Consider the following 16,667-nt stretch of genomic DNA (forward strand, 5'->3'; position numbering starts at 1 on the left):
TGAACGAAAAGAAAGTTTCCTGACCAGATAACCTTACTGACCCCAGATCTAATAGTATAGTGTAATATATTCCACTCCCTGGTCTGTGAATCCATCAATCTCACACGTCCCTTAATAATAACTAATGATGAAAAGGATGTTCTCAGGTTTTGTCACCAGTGAAGGAATAAAACTCTCCTGCATCGGACTTTGAAGCTCTTGTTTCAGAAAGAGGTGGATGGAAGAGGAATCAGATGGTTGAGACACCGCAGTCAGATGGGGAATCTCTTTTTTCACACCAACGTAGTCAGAGACAAATCCCACATTACAGAACTTTTTTTTTTTTTTTTTTTTTTTTTTTACTAAAGACAGGCTGTGTGTATTGTGTGTGTGTTGGGTGCATAGGCTTCATCCTGTTTACCAGACTTTTTGGCAAACCCAGCTTCCACAGGAGGGAGCAAACATTTCTCAAATCTTGATCTTTGACCATGTTGGTTATGCAACACTTTGTGTGTGTGTGTGTGTGTGTGTGTGTGTTAGTACACTTTTTTTCCCCCAAGACTCCAGATGTTTTTCTACTCATGACCTGTTCAGCACCAGTATAGGTTATGGTGACGCCTGAGAAGGGACAAGACCCCTGAACCATACCACTCCCCTACAATCTCTTGTAATTTTCTTTAGAAATGTAAGCAAGAACCTAAAGTGATGGAGAAGTTGTCTGGACTTATTCTCTGGCCCAGACATGGACTCTTGACATTTCCCTCTAATGACCTTTCAGTGCATCCTATTGTGAAAAGGTCATGATGCTAAAAAGCATGTCATTACACCTTCAAGTCAAAGTGTCCCAAAGACAGCACATGTTCCCTTAACAAAAAGAGTCACACACTTAATGGCAATTTATGAAAACAAATATATTGTACATTCATTTGATCTCCATTTAACGTCAAATGAAACAAAATACCAATTTAAAATTATTTACAAAATCACAGTATGAACTGCTGAAAATGTCATTAGAAATGACAGGAACTGAAATGAGCAACAGCAGTTCCGCATTTTCATTTTCAAAGGTTTTTAAAATTATTTACAACCTAATACTCAAAGCACGCAATACTTTTAAACATATTTACAATATCCCAACGTGAAACAAAATCAGATAAGTTCAATGAAAAATTCAATGGGGTGTTTCAGGAGGTTGAACCCATTTGATACACCTTCCAAAGTCCAGCAATGTATACATATAATGCATCGTGTGTGAACAATAAACTCAAAACCGTCTTGACTTGAACATTTGGTAAAGTCACAAAAATGTAACACAAATTATATAATGTCAGTTTGCCAGGTACTCTCCAGTATTTAGGTGTGTTTTAGCTCAGATGCTGCTCCCTCATGAGTTGAAGAGGTAAGGGAGAAAACATCTGTATAGTTTTTAACATCATGTCATGTGTAAGTCCATCCTGTTAACTATACAACTGCTGAGCATCATTTAATCACTTGCCATAATGAACATTGTTACTGTGTTGTTAGAAAAATGTGGTTTTAGGATTAACATGACTTAACAGCTGTTTTCATGGGAAGATGGCGGTGTGGCATTGGCCACGGACGGAGCTATGGTGAACCCTGGGGCAAAAACACCATCTGTAGATGTCTGGAGGATGGCTTTATTGTATGCTGTGTACATTGTGTATGCTGTGGGGCGAAAGGCTGGAGGTCCGAAGTAAGGATGAGCGTTAGCTGACATATTGTTGCTGTTCTGCATTGGAACCGTTATTTGCATGGTGGACTTGGTTTGGTCAATAAGACCTTGTGAATTGATGGCGGGAGTTATGAAGACGACATCTCCCCGATTTGCTGCATCATTGTACACTTCGACGTGTCCAGCAGCCAGGTTAACACTGCTCCTTGAGGAGCACTGCTGCACTTGGTTAAGGCTGGGGTGGTGCTGCTGCTGCAGGTGAGCCCACTCTGACAGAATAGGAGTTACTAAATCGGGTCTGTATCCTGGTGGTCCACTTAAAGGGATTGCTTCCTGCTGTGGGTATATCTGGCTTGGGTAGAGCCCTGCGCTGCTCCTTTGGAATAAAATCCCATTGTTAGCACGTATACTGTCTTGTCCTAAGTAACCTGGAACGGGCTTAAAGTAAAGCTGACCTGAAGTTCCATTTGTGAGTATTTGGCTGTACTGACCATACCCTCCTGGAGCTGAATGAATGTTACAGGGGTTTGCTGTTTCAACCATGGAGAAACCACATACGCCCTCAATGTTTCTGGTCCCTTCAGTGGGGCCCTGTCCTTTACAGCTATCCATCAATTGGTGATTCTGGGACTTTGACCTGTCAGTTATGATGGGTTCAATGGGCTGTTGAAAAGCCCCAGTGGCATCAGTCTGTGTGCTACCTTGTCCTTGCCCTGTGTCATGACTGGGGGCCTCAGGGTTGTTGACATTAGACTTGAGCTGGTTCACGTTGTCCTGCAGCTCACCGTGGTCAGCACTGCTGGCAGAAGCCAACATGGGGCTGACTGATTTGACCGTACTTTTCATGTGCTGACTCTTGGAATCGCACTTTTGGTAATTTGCAATACTTGAATCCCAATTCTTTCCAGCACCGCTTTTAGATGACTGGCTGGCATAGGAATTAGAACTTTCAGCATCATCTTGAATTGACTTGCAAGAAGCCAAAGACATCTCAGATCTATCCTCTCTCATCTGAGCTAATAGGTGTACAAGCTGTGTATGCTCCACAACGGATTCATTTTCTTCGTCGATTCCAGGACATTTGTCTTTGTCTTTTTGAGACACAGTGGTAGGGGTTGTGGCAGGGCTAACAGAGGCGGATTCACAGGCTATTGCAGGGCTGGTGTGAGAGTCTTGTTCTAAGGAGCTCTGTGTGTATTTGACAGGAAAAGGTTTTTTTAGTTGTGGATTATCAGTCCAAGTTCTGACCTGGGTCTCAGCAGATGTATCAGCTGGCCTTTTCCTGAATGAGAGGATTTTATCTTTGGTCGACACTGGCTGGATGCATGGATGAAAAGTAGGCTGACAGAAAGATTGGAGTTTGTGCACTTCTGTCCCTGTCATTTGCAGTTCAGTGGCAGGTCTTTGGTGCTGAAGTTCTGGTTGCATAACAGGGCTCCTACAGTTCTCTTGGGGAGTGAGACATGTGCCTGTCCCGGAAGATGGAAGGACGATGGTATCAGTCTTTGACGATGTGTTTCCAACTTCCACAGGACTCAACATTGCTCTCTGTTGGACCCCAATTAAATCTGCAGCCATGGCAGTGTCTCTCTCCACATGATACTTTTCTGTTTTTTCTCCAGATCCTGTCAGACCGTGGAAGACCAATGAGAGTTTACACATTAAAGAAACTAAATGCTAAGCCCAATTTTTGAGGCCTCTATAAATCTGAAGCATGTGAACACATTTTTAGTGGTACAGGATCAAATGTACAAAAAAGTGAATTAGTAGTTCATCTGCCATAAAAGCTGAAGAGGGTCATTTGTATATACTGCCTGAGATTAAAAACCATTCTTCAGAAACCTATGGGCCACTGAAGCTGTACTTATGCCTTTCACTTGTAAGTCACTTTAATAAATGGAACGTGGATTGATGCCATGGAGGCTAGTCTAAGCTACATTTACTTTTCATACCATTGTCACTTTTCTGGTCGGTTGCAGGTGGCTCCACTGGAAGTGATTCTTTTTGGCTCTGCTTCTCAGACAGTTTTTCTGTGTAACACAAAAACAATGTAATAGTTCATATCCATACTCTAGTATAGTTAAACTGTGTATACAAATTGAATTGGTGGTGGGGGGGCACTTGTAGTGTGCTGTTGTGACTCACCCCTTTGTTGTAGAGTAATGGTGGGTAGATACATGACCCTCACTTTGTCACCTTTGTTAATCTTTTGAACCATTCTTAAAGCTACAAAAAGAAATGAACATAATCCATAGTTATTAGAATGCACACCCATACACCAGAAACCAGAGGCAAACCTAAAACATGTCTACCTTCACTGAATGGAGCTTTCTGCACAGATTCATACAACTCCTTTGCCAGCATTACACCCTTTGTGAGAGAAAACAGAGGATAATTAGTACAATACATGTGAATTCAATTAGATTTTAGGCACTTGTGAAACCTTAAACTTATATCTTCAGAAAATATCCCTTTTACTTTGTGTTCTGTTGAATAAAGCACAATGTCAAATCTTGTCCTTCAATTAGATAATTCAAATGGATACAGACCTTTTAAAGATGTAGAGATAATCATACATTAACAAGGTTACATCTTTATCTCTCTATGTAGACAAACACTATCTTCAGAATTTGCACACTGTGGTCTGGGCCACCTCAGGTAAGGGAATTTATGCAATCTATGAAGACACCAACAGAACACAGAGAGAGGCTTCTACAACCTGCTTGGTGATTTGCAGAGTAAGGTCACACAATCTGGCTGTGTCATAGCACACAGTACAATGTGATATTAATGCAAGAATTTATGACATTTGGAAATGACAATTATGACATTTCCATTACACTACCCTAACTGATATAACAAACAAAAGTAAATTGCCACAATCACCCAGTATGGCAGAAAAATCACATTTTCAAAAGTAAAAGTAACTTTGTACTTTGGGTGAATGAACCTATATTGTATAGCCTTGAACAGTTTCTCCTGTAAGAATTTGAAGTAGAATTTGAACGCCGCTCTGCAAGTTCAGTTTTGATGGCACCCAGGACTGTGTACACATACACACATTCTGATTGTACTTCCTTCAGTCCTTAACCCCAAAAAAAATGCATGAAACTTAAAAAACATATTTATTAGGTCATGTGTTCCATTTTCAATTTCCTTCACAAACTACTCTCATCCAAAGGCATGTGACAAGATACCTGTGCATTTGTCTTATTTTGACCCTCCTGCTGTGAGAGAAATTGGGCAACACTCTTTAAATTTTCCCGTTTCTCGTCCAGACTCAGATTCTCCTCCTCCCAGAATGACAGATACTTTGGATACTGCTTCCGCTGAAAGACAGGCAGAATCAGAATCAGAAATACTTTATTAATCCTCAGAGGTAAATTCTGCTGTTTAGAATCGTATCTTCTAATAGTTAAGGAGTTGTCTGATGGTAGTGAGAATTAATTATTTTCTCCATCTATAAATCACATAATTTAAAAATATGGGAACTAATGTTGAATATACTTCCTGCTGCAGGTTTTCAATGCAACTACTGATACACTACTCACGATGTACTCAAACTGGTGCTCCGAGCTAATCATGTGCTGACAAATGTGTTTGAGGGGTATCGTCTTCGTGCAGCTCTCGCACAAGAAGAATGACATCTCAGATTTTCCTTGGCACTCCCACACTTTGCTCAGACCTGATGAGGACACAGTATTTCTCACTTGTGTGCTAGATAAAATAACAGGAGCTGACAGGGATTGTTGTGCAAGGATGGACACGCCCACCTATGATTGGTTCTGCGCTCAGTCCCTTCACATCCAAATATCTGGACAAGTTTGCCTGACTTCTTCCTCCTGTGACACCAATGTAAAATAACTCATCAGTAAATTAAACAAAAGCCAATGATTCATACAGCAGAAGTCAAATGCCGAATACCTACCTACTGAAATTGTTGGGAATGCTGGTGATACGCTGTGCTGCCCAGGTACTGGTACTGGACTGTCTTCTGAGTGTTTTGGCACATTTTCCAAAGCATGGCTGGTTGAGAGGTTCTGCTGCTTTGTGCTCTCTGCTCTGCTCACCAGAAATCCAGAGGAGAGAGAGTCTGGGCTGGACGACAGTACAGATGCAGGTGGTGTTTGCTCTGTTTCTTGTATCTCAAGGTTGCTTTTCTCCTGCTGCTGCCTCTTTCCAGCAGGTTCTTGGCATAAATGAGGGCTTTGAATAAAGGTGGCAAAAGAGTCTGACTGAGTGGCTACTGGATCTGCATAACCTTGGACTGTTGGGAAGGAAGGAAGGGGCAGATATTAGATGTAACACCAAAGTAAAGGACAAGCAAACGTACAATAACTTGCAATAGACTTGCAAAGACTAATAGTGTAAGATATGATATATTCAGTAAATATGCAAGCAGTTCATTATAAAAATAAAAATAAAAAAAATATTATAGTGGCTACAAAGGAAGCATGTTCTTTCATTTTACTGGTGGAACCATGTGAAGAGACCTGATAGAAAAGGTTTAGTATTTACCAGGACTCTGAACTGCAGGTGTGACTTCAACATGTGCCTGCGCGTCCACATTCTTTTGTCCTGTTTGACATTTCATAGTTGACGGGGACAGAGACTGTGGAGCCTGGGCCTCAATATCTGGCTCCAACTGTTCCTTTTCGACTAAGTAGAGCAGAAATTATTAATTAGTGAATTAAACCCAAAAAAAACATATATTCAATGTGATTTTTTTTTTTTTGGGAGAATGTGTAATGACAAACAGATCAATATACCTGCTGTGTGTTCATTATGAAGGCCTCGAATTGGGATGGGGTCATGATTATTTTTGAGGCTTGATATCTGAGACAGATCTGGAATCGCATCATCAGCTTTCTCTTTCAAGTTGGATTTCATTTCTGAAAGAACAGTTAATAATCCAACAGTGCTCAATTTCTTTTTTTGTTGATCATTGTGGTGGCAAAAAGTTAATCAAGAATTTTTAACTAGAAAGTCTTCACACTTCACAGCTGTCTTTGTTCAGTTTTAATAATCATTCATGAATGCTTATTAAAGGCCCCCATAACAACACTTTGTTTATGGCACACTCTAACCTGCGTCAGTCGGACCCTCTGCTGTATCTCAGTGCTGTCACAGCAGGGGTCAAAGCAAGATACAGATATCTGTATGAATGAATACAATACAGAGGATGTAGGTACCAGATAATCCAAAACATAGCATGGGTTAAATACCAGAATTTTCCATCACATTTCTGCCTTTTTAGCATTTTAATGCTAAACCACATTATATGGAAAATTCCACAACATCTTACTACATTATGCCCTATGTCTCCAAAATGGGAGGAGGTGGGGGGACCAGACAAAAAAAACAAAAACGCTCCAATATCATGAGGAAAAGACCTTAGACAAACTCTAAGCCAGAACAAAGTAATCATAAATAAAAGAAATGTGTTGAGGAGACACACGATTAAAACAAAAGGACAATGAAATTCATAACTGGCTGTCATGCAAATAATTATATAAAGGAATAATAAATGGAAAAATCCCATCACTATATCTGTGTACACAAACTTCAAACTTGAGAGTCAGAAATGACACGTTAATTTACCATCATCTGGATTTGCCAAGTTACGTTGCCGTCTCAAATCAGTTGAGGATGAAGATGACATCTGAAAGTTTTTCTGTCTCACCATTTTTTTCACTTTCTCTAGAGCTGTGAACAAAGAAAGAGAAACAAACAGGAATTAAGCAATGAAAATGCACATAAAAATGTTCCCCTCCATGGAAACGATTGATAAAAAAATGTATTTTTTTGTGTCATCTGTAGTGTTCCAGATGCCAGATTGCTAATCTTTGATCATGTCACACTACAGGGTGTAAAGAAACTAGTTCTTCGGTCCCAACCGATCATAATCAGGCACAACAATGGATGTGTTCTGGATATGTTCTGTCTGCCTCTAGAGAGTCAAAAAACAGGACTCGAAGTGTTTATTTTCTGTATAGAGAGGAAGCAGCACACAGAACCTGTTTGTTGAGGGAATTTTTTAGTCAAATGGCGTGTTAAACATTGTGTTGTAAGTTAAAGCACTATGCTTTGTCTTCACAGTGGTAATATATACTGGTAAAATAAAAAGAAGTCACAACCCATGTCTGTATAAAGAGCAAAAGGTCAGCTGATGCTGATGATTTGGGCAGAGCGAATGACTGATAAGCACAAAAGAAAAGGGTTACAGAGCAACAAAAACGGGTGCAGAGGCCACGTCTTGTCATCTTGCACAGTGTCATGGAAAGTAAAAAAAAAAAAAATAATAATAATAAAAAAAACAGGGCAAGAAAATCTTGCCACGATTAGATCAAAGAATATCCCCAAAGTTACCAATTCGGTGAAAGATTAAATATAATAGTGGAAGACCAGCCCAAACTGTGATTTTAAAAGAATGGGTTGTGGCTTCAGGGGAAGACAGGAGGGGCCTTGGGAATATATAAGCAGATGTTTTGAGGGAAGCCCCTCAGTGTGACCACAGGGCAGTAAGCAGTTCAGAGTTGTGCACCCTGAAGAAATGCTTCACCCCATTCTCATAGTCCTGTGGCCCTTCGATTGATTCACCACAGAACTTCTTCAAAGCAATCGGGTTACAATAAAACAGACCTATGTTGAGAATTTAAAACCAGGTATAATCTCCTCTATCTACAGATGGTTATTTATTTACAATGGGGTAATACAGCAGGATTCACAAGGTCAGCCTTTGGTCAATACAACAGTACACAGTTAAGGCTACAGAGTAACCACATCCAAGTATAAGATTATCAAATAAGAGTATAAGATTGTCTCAGTGTTACTGCAAAGCATGCAAAAATTCCATCACAGATGTTTGCATGCAACGTGACTGTTGGGTCAAAGTGGGGCTGAGTTCATGTGGTCTGATCCTGGCATTAAAAGTGTAGAATGTGTTTACCTTCGTTATCTGGGAATGTATGCAGTGCTTGGTACTCCTTACTGCTCACTTCTATACTCTATAAGGAATAAAGACAAAATCATACATGGTCACTTCAAATCAAATAAAGCTTATCCATTCATTAAATATGTAAACCTGTGCAATCTCCCTGATACACATTGTAATGTGTGTCTGTTTCACCAGTCCACGGCTATTGCAGCAGACCTTTTGTTTCCTTTGGATGAATCTCCTACCGAATCCTCAATTAGCTACAAATATTTATGAATATCAAGCTCTTTATTAAAATGTATATTTGTGGTACACTAAAAATGGACTTAATCTATTTCAATACAACTCGTACATGACTTATGCCACCCACCTCGTTCATCTGAGATCCTATATCTTTCTCAACCTCAGCCAAGTGGGTCACTATCTTGTCCAATTTACTCTCCTCTTCTGGCAGCTTAACTGTCCACTGAGGGTACTTGAGTTTCTAGAGAGAAAATTAAAAGTGCACCATTAAAATCTTTAACACTGCCCTTCTTTACAAGCTTCCTATATTTTTTTTTACAAAAGGACTTCACGCACCACATAGTTATACTTGTGGGTAAAGTGGACCAAGTGACCGGACTCCTTCATCTTGATTGAGCACAGTGTACAGTAGACTTGCTTCTTTCCATCACATGTCACTGTAATCAGGTAGTTCAAGCCTACAAGACAATTATGATAAAATCTCAGATTCAAAATTAATAAGTAGACAAGAAATCAACTCCCAGGCTTACTGAGTGCTTTCTCCATTGTGAATAATACTTACCAACTTTAGGAATGTTTTCATTTGCCTTGGGCTTAGTCGTAGGATTATGGGATGGCTCTGTGCGTGGCTTCTTGTGTTCAGAGTTGACAGACTTGGCTGTCATCAACTGCTGGGCAGCAGGCATACTCTTTTGAATGAATGGCGCAACATCAGAGGCTTCAGCATTTTCACCTTTAACTAATGTTTTTGCCACATTTGTCCCTCCAATTGCCCCTTTGGTCGTATTTGCAGTGTTGCCGAAATGGAATGTTACACGTTTGGCAGTCTGGCATTTAGGGGCGACTGTCTTTGTGGAAGTGGTTTCAGTCATCACAGTCATGGGTTGAGGTTCTGAGCATTGCTGCGTATCTGAACTTTCTGAATCATCATCGATCACCACCACCTTTAAAAAGATACTACAGTCAGTAGACTGCTCATTGATGAATTGTTGATTCAGACCAATAACTTCATACTGTAGGAACATCGCCTTTGTTAATACCAAATCATTTGAAAATTATCGGTTTAACTGTGTCGGGAAGAAACACAGAAACACCGTCTGATGTTGTGTTCTACAACGTAGTGATCTAATTCTCTTCTTAAATTGAAGCCACACACAACAACATCCTACTAACAATGTTTATTGAACTGACTGATGAACAGTGAACAAATGAAAGCTACGTGCAGCACTGTTACGTCAGTACAACAAACTTTGTGTTGAAATTCTTTTACACTTTTTATCTTGAAGTACAGTCTGCTTGGTCAGCATGATTATTTTTCAAGTTAACTAGTAAGCCAGTCAGCCGGTCAGAGACTTCAATTAAAATGACCCACTCTCCACAGAGCAATACCCAGGAGCAGAAACTCCCCTGGGAAACCCTGCTGTGGAACAGCTGATCTAAACTGATACCTCATGGTTAAGAGTTGCTGTTGTTTAAATTGAACTCTCTAGTTAATTCTTTAGAGAATTTGGTAAGTTAAATTACCTCAACCTTAATTAATTTCCCATTAAGTGTGCTATCAAAAATGTCCCCATCACTCATTCATAACTTCTGATATGCCATTTTGAACATTTATCCTGGTTGAATATTCATTTCTCTGTTTGTATTGTATTTCCAGACACAGTTAAATTAAACCAATAACGGGAAGTGGTGCCCCTTTTCAAATGAGGATTTTGTATTAATAAAGGTGATGTTCCAACAGCAGGGAAACAAACATCAACTGGTTCTCCTACAATACTAACACATGCTCTGCTTATCTTCTCCGGTAACTTCCTTTTTCTGGCCACAGACAAAAAGGTGTTGGGTTTAGTAGCTGACTCAGGGATCTTCAAATTACTCCTTTTGATGTTGGCATTTGATGGACGAGGGTGTTTTGTGGAAGTGGTTTCAGTCATCACAGTCATGGGTTGAGGTTCTGAGCATTGCTGCGTATCTGAACTTTCTGAATCATCATCAATCACCACCACCTTTAAAAAGAAGCTACAGTTAGTAGACTGCTCATTGATGAACTGTTGATTCAGACCAATAACTTCATACTGTAGGAACATTGCCTTTGTTAATACCAAATCCTCATTTGAAAAGGGGCACCATGTCGCATTATCAGTTCAACTGTGTTGTGAAGAAACACAGAAACACCGTCTGATGTTGTGTTCTACAACGTAGTGATCTAATTCTCTTCTTAAATTGAAGCCACACACAACAACATCCTACTAACAATGTTTATTGAACTGACTGATGAACAGTGAACAAATTAAAGCTACGTGCAGCACTGTTACGTCAGTACAACAAACTTTGTGTTGAAATTCTTTTACACTTTTTATCTTGAAGTACAGTCTGCTTGGTCAGCATGATTATTTTTCGAGTTAACTAGTAAGTTTATCCTGGTTGAATCTTCATTTCTCTGTTTGCATTAGGATATCTGGACACATTGAAATTAAAGCAATATCGGGAAGTGGTGCCCCTTTTCAAATGAGGATTTTGTATTAATAAAAGGTGATGTTCCATCAGGTCAGCAAAAGCTGTAGGATAAGTGCCGTGGAAAACCTGAGATGACATAAATCATATTGTTTTGCATTGAACTTTTGTTTTACTTGAGAAAATACATCAATATGTCTCCTTGATATGGCCATCAGGTATGATTGAATTTGCATTACCCAACAGAGTGGCCAGAACTGAGGGGCTCTTTCCTGCAGTTCAATTGTCAAAAATTTAAATTTTCCAAGTTATCTCTCTCATCTTTATCCCTTCCAGCAATGTGGGTTCTGTGTGACCACCTTAAGAAGTGTCACAGTAGGATGGTCATAATCCATTTATTGACTGACCTGGACGCTGTCCATCTTAGAGCAGACCTCATACTGAGTATGAACACTGACTGAGGAGTCCACGAGTTGAAGACCAGACGAAGCTGTGGATCAAGGCCACTCATGATAAGGAATCAATTCAATCAATCAACTATTCAATTCTTATTGACATACTGTTTCCCAATGTTTCATGCAGACAACCCCAGAAAAATCTGCCACAGAAGTAAAAGTGGCCAAACCCACCTTTATCCTTTACACCCTTGTGGTTTGGCTTGCCGCTCTCTCCATTGTTGATGGTGCTCACTTCCTTTAATCCACTGCTTGGATTTATTTTTGAATCCTCCCAAGATGTGTATTTTTTGGAAGTGAGCCGTTGTCTTTTACATCCCACTCCTTTCCCCATATCTTCATCAGAACCTGTGGCATCCTGTGGTTTCTCAGACATGCTGAGTGGCCTCTTTCTTTCATCTTCTTTGCATGTGTTACCCTTCAGGGATTTCACAACTTTTTTGAAACTTTTACTCACTTCTGTGTCCTGGCAGCTTTCAGGCATTTCATCACTTGATTTTTTATCTTGATTATTTATCTTTTCTAGACTAGTTTCTGGAAGAAACTCTCTCGTCTGTTCTTCTTTGTAACTTGACATAGAAGTCTCATCAAAGGCTCCATTCGTTTTTGAAACGCTTTCCTTGTTGTCTGTAGATTTTTGACCAGTCTTCTTTTCAGACCCTTCCATTGTTGTGCTACTTTCCTCACTGTTGTTTCTTCTGTTGTCCTTGTCCACTTTCTTCAGGCTTTTCCTGGGGCCTGAGAAATATACGGGATGAAAATTGCATCTGAAAATATTTTATACTACTACTAATAAGAAAAGCAGCACATCATCTGTCCACATGGAGCTAAATGACTGAGGTAAACAGAGTAGTAGTAGTGGAATCGCAAACAAATGTACAAATTGCCATGGGAACACAAAATATGAATCAAAACTGAAGGTAATCCAAAATTATGGTTTCCATAGCACTGCTAGTAAAGGCTAAAATACCCATACACTGAACATCTACATAACTCAAAATATTCAGATAGATTTTGCTGGGCTTACACAGCTTTGCTTTGGGACGTATTGTAGGTTCAAGTGGCCCTCCTCTGCGTTTTCTTTTTGCACATGCCAGAATTGCAATAGCTGAAACAAAACAATGCGAAGTGCAATCAAGAAATCAATTCAACAACGAATGACAGTGTGTATCATTTACAGCAACACATGTACTCACTTCTGTTATAGGAGCATGGCTCCCTGATGGGTGTGTCCAACTCTATTTTCTTTGAGGAAAACAAAAATATTTCATTAACGCATCACAAGTGGAGACACTAGATAAAAATATGACTACAAATTCAATTTCTAATCAGAATACCTGTAGATGTGATGCACCTTGGTCACATGCTGCCTGTGTTGCCAAGTCCAGTAATGTCTCTGCATCAGTGCTGGGTGTCAGGGAGCCCGGGTAGAAACTGTTCTACACACACACACAAAAAAAACCCAATATATTTTAAAGGGCAGCACTGAGCCATAGTCGTTAGTGCTGTTGCCCCACCATAAGAAGGTCGCGGGTTCGGTTCCCGGACCTGGGGCCTTTCTGTGCGGAGTTTGCACGTTCTCCTCATGCCTACGTGGGTTTCCTCCCCCCGTTCAATGTTTGTCTAGGTTAACTGGTGACAATTTTCCTTGTGTCTGAGCGTGAATGGTTGTTGGTCTCTGTCTGTATGTTGGCCCTGTGATGGACTGGCAGCCTGCCCAGGGTGAGCTGGGATTGGATCCAGCAACCCCTGCGATTAATACATGAATAATTTTATGAGAATAATTCCTATGTCTTCTCCCTCCAAAGCTTCAACCGCTGGCAGCTGCTGAAGTCGCCGGACTTCCAAGTTGGAGAAGATCAGTGAGAAGATCAGTCGGAGTCGTTCTGTCACCCATTTTTTTTTTTTTTTTAAAGCAAAGATCTTTGGAGATCACACAATACAGAGGCAGGTCTGCATCAACACCAGTGAGATCTGATCCACCCTTCTCAAACACAGCTTTGTAATCTTTCAGTCAGACCCCCCCACATCTAAGACATTCCAAAGGTTATACATTTGTCTCATCTCAGTACTTTTATTCTCAAGGCCATAGCGTGTGTTTTTATCAGTAACTGACCGAGTGAGTTTGATACTTTTCCTACAGCTCTTTCAATGTGGTCTCCCTTCTCTCTTCATGCTGACTCATCTCTGTGTGGATGTGACTCTGACACCAACAGTTTACTCCTCTATTGGTCACACAGTCTAAACTTGTAACAGTAAGCATTGCAGAAACAAATGAAACGGAAATATGATTCCCAAAAAAACAGCTGGAGTAATGGATTGTTTTAGCTGCTACTGAAAATACACTTTGTTGCCACCGAACTTGCTCTGGTCCTCTCATGGTTGCTGTCCCAAAGTCCGAATCAATGCGAAGACATGTAAACCGGGTGAGGATAGACACTACATGCAAGCGCATTACATGCAAGCGCCTGTGTGGAAATGCTTTATTATCCTATTGTGGACTTGTTTTTCTGTGGTCAAATGACAGTGATTCTTTACAGTGATTCTTTGCAGTTCTCAGGCCCCCCCCCCCTTTTTTTTTCTTGTTCAGAGCAGTTTTCTCAAGGCCATGATTGCGGAAGCTGTTCTGCTTTACTGTTACACGACCAGATTATGATTCAAACATGTTATATGAATTCCCCACAACTTCATTCATAACTACATTTGTCTGCCACATAAATTCATCCGCAGCAGAATTGAGATGCCCATCAAATTAGCTAGCAGTAGCTTAGATGCTATCAAAAGGCCATACGGTCTCTGAGAAGTGTACTTATTGTTTTTCAATTTTTCATCATAACGTCGGTGTTATTGGACAGCAACGTGTCTTGGAAACAGTCCAAGCTAATATAAAACTACCGAAACAGCATTTAATAAGAAAAATATTCCGATTAATAAGAAAATATTCCCCCCTCCAGCAGAGCTAGTTAGCTTAGCTCGGAACATGTACAACACGATCGTCGTTTTGGACTCACCTGAGGAAAACCTCGGTTTACTGAGGAAGCGAATCAAGACTGACCCAGATCAACCGAGCAGGGAAGGCCCGCTCCTCTCCGTCTGTCGCCATGGCAACACTCTTTGCATCATATGTACGTTCTCTAAGTTGAATTGAAAATAAATAAAAAAGCGACCAGGCAGAAGTGGAACAAGTTATTTTAACTTGTCCAAGTCGGAGCCATCGGCCTGTTCTGACCAGAGACCTTTATTCCCACGTTCAGGAATATGAACTATTGGTTTCTCTGTGTGTCGGATATACATCCGTATGATGTTATATTAATGTATCAGGAAAGTACCCAAGCCTGTTGTGGACTGCACTGACCTACTGGGCTCAAACTGCCTGGAATGGGCCGCTGAAGTCAGGCAGCAGTGCCCGACATGTTGTTGAAGGGAATTTCAGCTGTACTATGTAAAACACTGAAGAGCATTATGTGGATGCAGTAAAAAGCCCAGTCACAAGTCTGTAGCAGGGGCAAGAAGGAAGAATGTGGGTAAATGAGGGCAAGCTCATACTCCCGAGGCCCCTCCTGTGTGTACCTGAGGCCACAACAAGTCTTTTAAAATTCCACTTCAAACTGGTCTGCATCCGTTATTTTTGACCTTATGACGAAGGGGGAAAGTAAAAAAACAAAACAAAAACAATGGCCACAGACCAGTGTGAGTTGGAACTACACTCACATTGTGTAGGAAACAAATTTTTCCTTCTTCTGCACAACACTATGTGGGTCCCCTATATAATGATTAAAAGTGTGTGAGAGAAGAGGGAAAACGATACTGATGGATGGAAAAACAATGCATTGAGTTGTATCAAGTATATAGGTACTTACCAGAAACTTTGTAACATGTTCCTTGCTGAAGTCATGAGCATAACATTCAGCATCTGACAGCTTCTTCTCACACAGCAAGCACAGGAATGCCACTTCTTCATGCCCTCTGATGGAAATAACATACATGACCAGGAAACTTCTGCCTAACATGAGGAGGGGAAGAAAAGTAAAAAAAAAAAAAAAATCATCCACGGCCCAGCTTGAATTTTTGGAAATACTTTTTCCAGCTGTACTCACCGAGAATAGGGAACCTCTCATTTTGTCTGAGTTTTCTGTATGTTTCACAATGTGGAACTGCACAGGTGTAAGAGACAAAACACACAAGTTAGATGACCATAACCAAGGCATATAATGTCCATTAAGCGTGCTTATAGTTAATAAATAATATTCTGCATGAGCTCACCTCCTTTCTTTAGGATAGTCTCGTATTTTTTAAGTCTCTCTATCACTGTTGGCAAAATAAGAGAGATCTAGTGTAAATAACTCTACAGTACATTTCACTAGTCAATGGTGACAGTTTTGATGTTGTATGTTGAGATATATATTAATTATTAATTATTATTATCATCATCATCATCATCATCATCGTCTCACACACACACACACACACACACACACAACCTTTTGGGTAACTGGGTGGAATGAGGCTGGTAAATTTCCAGTATGGGATATCAAAAACCTGACAAAGGAGAAAGTTCTTTGGTTAGTAATGTAAAGTTTGTTATGATTAAAAATATGATATGGTGATAGGAAAGCAGTTAAAATGATAACAGGAAAAAAAAAAAACATTTTAATTTGATAGTGTGATGACCATAATTACAGAAATGGACAGGCAGCAGAGAACAACATGAATAAATTGTCTCAAAAACAGCAGCTAATGTCTTCCAAATATTCAGGATAAAAAGGTCTCAGAGTCTCCAGAGTCTAATGTGGATGTAGTTTCTTCAAAATACAGCAAGTATCTGAACAAACAGCTGAGGGTTTTGTAACTCGGGGTCAGAATACACACTAACAGCTCTGATGCTGATCAGACCAGACACTCTGCA

At 40.2% G+C, this 16,667-nt stretch overlaps 1 protein-coding gene across 2 annotated transcripts in view; it reads right to left on the reverse strand.

Moving 5' to 3' along the window:
* Positions 1 to 854: 854 nt before the first annotated feature.
* The window catches only part of LOC115051010 (uncharacterized), a 34,097-nt gene continuing 18,284 nt past the window's right edge, over positions 855 to 16,667 (reverse strand). The window contains exons 22-46 of one of the 2 annotated variants that reach the window (XM_029514242.1): positions 16,243 to 16,300; positions 16,025 to 16,069; positions 15,859 to 15,915; positions 15,622 to 15,764; positions 13,099 to 13,200; positions 12,958 to 13,006; positions 12,789 to 12,869; positions 11,936 to 12,499; positions 11,714 to 11,796; positions 10,634 to 10,858; positions 9,415 to 9,796; positions 9,189 to 9,310; positions 8,980 to 9,093; positions 8,622 to 8,679; positions 7,274 to 7,378; positions 6,442 to 6,564; positions 6,191 to 6,331; positions 5,601 to 5,939; positions 5,446 to 5,514; positions 5,224 to 5,357; positions 4,870 to 5,001; positions 3,985 to 4,042; positions 3,818 to 3,898; positions 3,625 to 3,702; positions 855 to 3,297 (exon numbers count right to left, since the gene is read on the reverse strand). In XM_029514242.1, the coding sequence (XP_029370102.1) occupies positions 1,532 to 3,297; positions 3,625 to 3,702; positions 3,818 to 3,898; positions 3,985 to 4,042; positions 4,870 to 5,001; positions 5,224 to 5,357; positions 5,446 to 5,514; positions 5,601 to 5,939; positions 6,191 to 6,331; positions 6,442 to 6,564; positions 7,274 to 7,378; positions 8,622 to 8,679; positions 8,980 to 9,093; positions 9,189 to 9,310; positions 9,415 to 9,796; positions 10,634 to 10,858; positions 11,714 to 11,796; positions 11,936 to 12,499; positions 12,789 to 12,869; positions 12,958 to 13,006; positions 13,099 to 13,200; positions 15,622 to 15,764; positions 15,859 to 15,915; positions 16,025 to 16,069; positions 16,243 to 16,300 (5,109 nt within the window). In that variant the 3' untranslated portion in view covers positions 855 to 1,531. Of the gene's footprint in view, positions 3,298 to 3,624; positions 3,703 to 3,817; positions 3,899 to 3,984; positions 4,043 to 4,869; positions 5,002 to 5,223; positions 5,358 to 5,445; positions 5,515 to 5,600; positions 5,940 to 6,190; positions 6,332 to 6,441; positions 6,565 to 7,273; positions 7,379 to 8,621; positions 8,680 to 8,979; positions 9,094 to 9,188; positions 9,311 to 9,414; positions 9,797 to 10,633; positions 10,859 to 11,713; positions 11,797 to 11,935; positions 12,500 to 12,788; positions 12,870 to 12,957; positions 13,007 to 13,098; positions 13,201 to 15,621; positions 15,765 to 15,858; positions 15,916 to 16,024; positions 16,070 to 16,242; positions 16,301 to 16,667 lie in introns of those variants that run through there. The other variant, XM_029514243.1, reaches the window with a different exon arrangement.

Source organism: Echeneis naucrates, chromosome 11 (assembly GCF_900963305.1).
Source record: "Echeneis naucrates chromosome 11, fEcheNa1.1, whole genome shotgun sequence".
NCBI lineage: Eukaryota > Metazoa > Chordata > Actinopteri > Carangiformes > Echeneidae > Echeneis > Echeneis naucrates.